The sequence below is a fragment of the Acyrthosiphon pisum genome, chromosome X (genome assembly GCF_005508785.2).
Source record: "Acyrthosiphon pisum isolate AL4f chromosome X, pea_aphid_22Mar2018_4r6ur, whole genome shotgun sequence".
NCBI classification, from domain to species: Eukaryota; Metazoa; Arthropoda; class Insecta; order Hemiptera; family Aphididae; genus Acyrthosiphon; species Acyrthosiphon pisum.
This window is the reverse complement of record NC_042493.1, coordinates 49,597,982-49,603,576: the sequence shown is the minus strand read 5'-3', so window position 1 is coordinate 49,603,576 and position 5,595 is coordinate 49,597,982. Positions and strand designations below refer to the sequence as shown.

General features: G+C 33.2%; 1 protein-coding gene across 1 annotated transcript; it reads left to right on the top strand.

The window, feature by feature from the left end:
* Positions 1–816: 816 nt before the first annotated feature.
* LOC103309337 lies at positions 817–1,626 on the top strand. Its single transcript, XM_008184537.1, has one exon. It carries the CDS (start codon positions 817–819, stop codon positions 1,624–1,626), a length of 810 nt encoding a protein of 269 aa, XP_008182759.1.
* Positions 1,627–5,595: the final 3,969 nt, after the last annotated feature.

The window sequence follows — 5,595 nt, the reverse complement described above, 5'->3', positions numbered from 1 at the left end:
CAGATTGTTGGTCCACCATAATCAGGTTGGTTAAAATACAATAGAAGTTTTTATTATAATTATATACAAAACTCTGAAATGAGCAACTCAGGCCACAACACCCAACACAACATTACGAACAGCTCTACAAATCAAAAATGGACTACTCAAACAGGTAAAAGAAATCTGTCAAGCTCATCATACGGTTCTACCACCTCCAAATCCTCTTCTACAAATAATGCTCAACCAAAAACCAAAAAACTCTTTTTCTCAACACGTAATTCCTATGAACCACTTACGATCACCGAACCTCCCAACACGGTTTTTGACACAATCATGGAACCCGAAGATCCTGACATCGCGGTCAGACCCAAACCACCTTCCCCGATATTTATGAAAGGAGTAGATGACTTTCCAGGCTTCTGTACAACTTTAATTGAGTTGATAACTTCATTTGCAAAGCCACCACAGACCGCTTAAAAATTCAGACCGCCAATCCCGATTCTTATGGACTTCTAATTAATTATTTAAAAGAACATAACGCTAAATACCACACTTACCAACTTGCTGAAGACAAACCCAGGAATACTCCTGTTATCCGCAATCTGCACCCTACTACGCCAATAGTACTAATTAAATCTGAGCTCGAGACGCACCTCTTCGAAGTCAGACAAGTCACGAATGTCCTGCACAAGACTAGCAAGCATCCACTCCCGCTGTTCTTCGTTAATTTAGAACCCACCGATCACTCTAATCAAATCTTCCAATTATGCAATTATCCCTTCTGCACACAAAAATTAAGGTTGAAGAACCATACAAGCCTAAGTTAATTAGTCAATGTCAAAATTGCCAAGATTACGGCCACACGCCGGCATACTGTGGTTATTCAGCACGCTGCGACTGAAAGAAAAGAAAACTAATAGAAAATTGTTGATAGAAAAACATAATATACGTTTGAAAAGAATAGAGTACTTAAAACAAATACTTGAGTTTCGTAGGCAAGGTAGAAAAATAGTGTATACTGACGAAAGTTATGTATTATCATCACATGTTGTTAATAAATCATGGAGTTCCGACAATGATGACAATACAGTGAAACAAAGTTTAAGTAAAGGAAAGCGTTTAATAATTGTTCATGCTGGAGGAGAAAAAGGTTTTGTTCCTAATGCTTTACTAACATGGGAAGATCAAAGCTCTAGTGGTGATTACCACGATAATATGAATAAAGATAATTATTATAAATGGGTCACAGAAAAATTACTACCAAATTTAAGTAAAAATTCTGTTGTGGTATTGGATAATGCGACTTATCATTGTCATCAATCTAACCGTGCTCCAAACTCAAATAGCTTAAAAAAAGACATGATAAATTGGTTGACTGAAAATAATATAAGTTTTAATTCAACTATGTTTAAACCAGAACTTTACGATTTAACACGTAAACACAAACAAGTGTTTGTTAAATATTCTTTAGATGGTATATTACCACCGTATCATCCGGATTTAAATCCCATTGAAATTATTTGGTCACTAGTAAAACAGTACATTTTCAAACAAAATCATAATGGTAGCATCAAAAAAATCGCAGAATTGTGTAAACAAAAAATGGAATCTATGGGTGATTCTGAGTGGTTTGTGCAAACGTGAAAAAATTAGAAGAAGAAATGTGGAAAAATGAAAGTTTTATGGACATCGAAATGGACAAATTAATAGTAACGTACGGAGAAGATACAACTGACGACAGCGATACAAGTACTGAAGATGAAGATTAAAATGGTTATTTATAATATTATTTATTATTATTATTATTATACTAATTATATTATTTTACAATTTCTACTTTTTGTTCTTAAATAAAAGATTATTATCGGAATATTTGATTTTAAATTAATATCGTAAAATATTTTTTGTAACAATAGTTGGTTTATTGATGTATTTTCGGTAATAATATTGAAATACGGAGAACCGTTAAATAAGGTTTTCCGTTTTCGCACCGCCGCCGCCGTCTCAATTTATCTGTCAACGACTGTAATAACATTGATCTTGCTGTAAATAATTTTACAAAACTTATTCAATCTGCGGCATGGTCATCCACCCCAAAATCTCAAACCTCATTTCATAACCCTCTCCTTCTAGAATACAACCGTTGTTTAATAGTAGAAAAACGTAGAGCTAGAGCTATCTTTCGACGGACTCGTCTTCCTTCCCATAAGCACAAATACAATAAATTAACAAATCACCTTAAAAAAGTGCTGGCAAAACATAAATCTGAGACCTTCAGTAATTTCCTTTCCAAACTCTCACCAAAAGATGGCAGTCTTTGGAGAGCGACAAAAAATATTTGTAAATTCAAAACCTCTAATTTACCGATTAAAAATCCGGACGGAAGTTATATCTTCTCTGACTCTGATAAAGCTGAACTTTTTAAAGTACACCTATATCTGGTATTTTTCAACCTGACCACAATATTTTCTCTCAAACCAATACTAGTGTTGTGGAAGATTTTCTTAACTCTCCCCCTTACTTGCCATCTAGTCCTATCAAACATTTCACACCTAATGATATAAAATTTGCCATAAATATATATTCCCTTAAAAAATGAATAAACTCACATCAATACCAAATTACTTATCCATAAATCCTGTATTAAAGCCTGCTTGGACATATGGCCTAAAGCTTTGGTGAAACGCAAAAAAACCAACATTAGCAAAATCCAAACATTTCAAAACATTGCACTTCGCAAAATATTAAATGCCCCTCCCTACGCCTCTAACTACACTATTAATACAGACCTTAAAATACCTTCAGTTTCAGAAGAAGCTAAATCATATTATAAACGTTTCTATCTCCGTGCTTTAACTCATCCCAATCCTCTTGTCAGAAATCTTGCTAATCCTATAATCCCTGGCGACCCTCCGAGACGGTTAAAACGGAAATGGTGTCGTGATCTATTGGCACCCAATTTTAACTTTAATTAATATTAATTAAAAATTTAAAAAAAAAAAGATAACTGAAAATATAAAAAATTAAAAAATTAAATAGCAAATGAAAGTGGGTGGCTGCTTTACTCAAAATTGTTACGTTATGTATATATAAATGTTATTAAGGACACCATGTTTCCATGAGATACCTGCAATAATATACATTAAATTTATTAAACATAACTTATAATAATTTTACCTTGGAAGGAGATCAGGACTTGTACCACACATATTTTTAACTACTTTTAAGCGTAATGGTCTCCATAAACTTTCAATCCTCTGAGTGTGCGCTTGTGTTAGTGGATCAACAAAATTTTCGCTGTGGTTAACTGTATTATGCGTAAAACCATATTGGACGATCCCATTATACGCTGGCCATCCATCAGAGTGTATAATAGAACCCAATACAACCTCTCTTTTAATAATGTCATGCAAAGTTTGCTTGTCCCGCTTTTCGACAACAAAATATCATGCCTTGCTATCGTCGCATAATCCAAACACCCAAGGACCATCCATTCGTCAACCATAATTTCTTTTTCCATTTTCAAGAGGGTCGTCAATTTCGTATTCGATGTTTTCACTCCGCAAATTTGCAAGTCGATATCGACCTGTAACAACATAATGATGATTTATAATACTTTATAATTAATATTCAATGTAAGATTGTATTTTATTATGTATTCAATTATAAAATTATAAAATAGAAATTACCTTTATGATTTTTTCTGGATCCTCTTAACAAAAATTCGTCAACTTGTATGATGACATCAGGTCCTCCAAATTTATTACGTTTTTCGAACATTTTTAGTGGTATATCCCGACACAAATTCATTCAGTCACATACGGTGTTGGACGATCTTCCAGTTAAGGACATGATTGTTTTATTGGATAAACCTTGAGTCCAGTAGAACACTAGTTCTAACTGTTGACTGTTGACTTGTCCACTATTTAGACGACCATTGTTGTCAATATAAGTCCAAAAAGCATTATCTTTCTTATATAATAGTATAATTATTATTAATAGAATAATTTTCTCCCCTTAAGCTTTGTGTTGTTTCAAACACATTGTTTCAAGCACCTTTATCTTACAACGTAAAACTCTCCTTTCCTTACCTCTCTCCTTACGTAGGTATAAATTCATAGCACTTCCACACTTAATACATTCGGTAATTTCATTATTTGCCACAAGATTTTTGCTAATCAAAAAATTTGTAGTTGATTCGTCACTACTAATTATCGAATAAAAAACATACTTTTGCCAACATATTAGGTGTTTATAATATGGTGTTAAAATGTGGTGTCGCGCAATAAGTAACATACTGAGCTATTGAGCCAATCCTTTTACATAATGTTGAAAAGTATTGTTATCTGTGTATAATGCAATTAAGATTTTTAATAGATACACTTTAATCTTTTTCTATCTTTTAGATATACTTTATCTATTAAAAATAAACTTAAACCTATGTAAAAACCACAGGTAGACCGCATCCTACAACGATCGGTAGAACACATTTTCCGGTAAACCGCATACTATATGACAGCCGAATAATGTATATTAGGATAAATATAATTAAAGTAATTATTTGTTTAACCTTACATACAGTAGAATCTCTATTTAACATAACACTATAATATATAGGACTCGGGTCCAAATAAGAACGCACCGGGCGGCGGACGAAAACCGGTCGAAACTCGCGCATCGTAGAGTGCGCTTTCACCGTCTGTTCCGCCGGCAGCTGGTCACCTTGTTTATACCTAGTGAGTGAATTGTCACACCATTAACGGTTTAGTAGTACGACTATCAACTATATTATAGTACGAGGTTACACGTGAAATTTGTTGTTTCATTTCGGAAATTTTAATTTTTTTTTTTTACAATTGTGTGCATTTTCACTTGATATCATGGACGGAAATATCACGGAAACTGTAGTGTTCTGAGGTTGGTAGTATTGGTTAACCTCAATTAATTTAGTATTAGAGATCAAGTCACATTAATAAAAGTAATGAATTATTATTAATTTAAAAAGTGAGTTGTTATTCATTTTATAAGTAACCAATGTGTATCCAGAATCAGCCAGAGTCTTAGAGACATTACAAATTGGCGACGAAGTGATACGGATTCTACGCAATAGGTGCGATTATGGTTATTGATTGTTCAGGAAAATAGTTGACAATTACATTGGCTATGGCGGATGATTCTCGGGGTGCATCATCAAACCAAGGTGAAACAATCATGCATAAAGATTCTTTTGTTGGACAAATGAGCCAAATTACTGAATTTAAATTGGAGGAAGATGATTTTTGTGCATGGACAGAAAGGTTTGAGCTGTATATTTTGTTAAATGAAATTAATAAACATAAAAAGAAATTAATGTTCTTAACTTTGCTGGGAAATAAAGGCTATTCATTGATGAGAGATTTGTGTACTCCAAAGAAACCGGTAGATAAAAGTTATGATAAATTAAAATTGTTATTATTAAATTACATTCATCCTAAGCCTAATACGATTACCGAACGGTATAAATTCAAAGAACGTAAACAGTTATCGGAGGAAACGATAGTTCAATTTATCACTGTGCTTAAAAAAATGTCTGAACACTGTGATTTTGGGTTGACTTTGGACAATATGTTGCGC

Excerpts from the sequence above, each read along its gene's own strand:
- LOC103309337 (XM_008184537.1), top strand. The coding sequence starts at position 817 with ATGTCAAAATTGCCAAGATTACGGCCACACGCCGGCATACTGTGGTTA.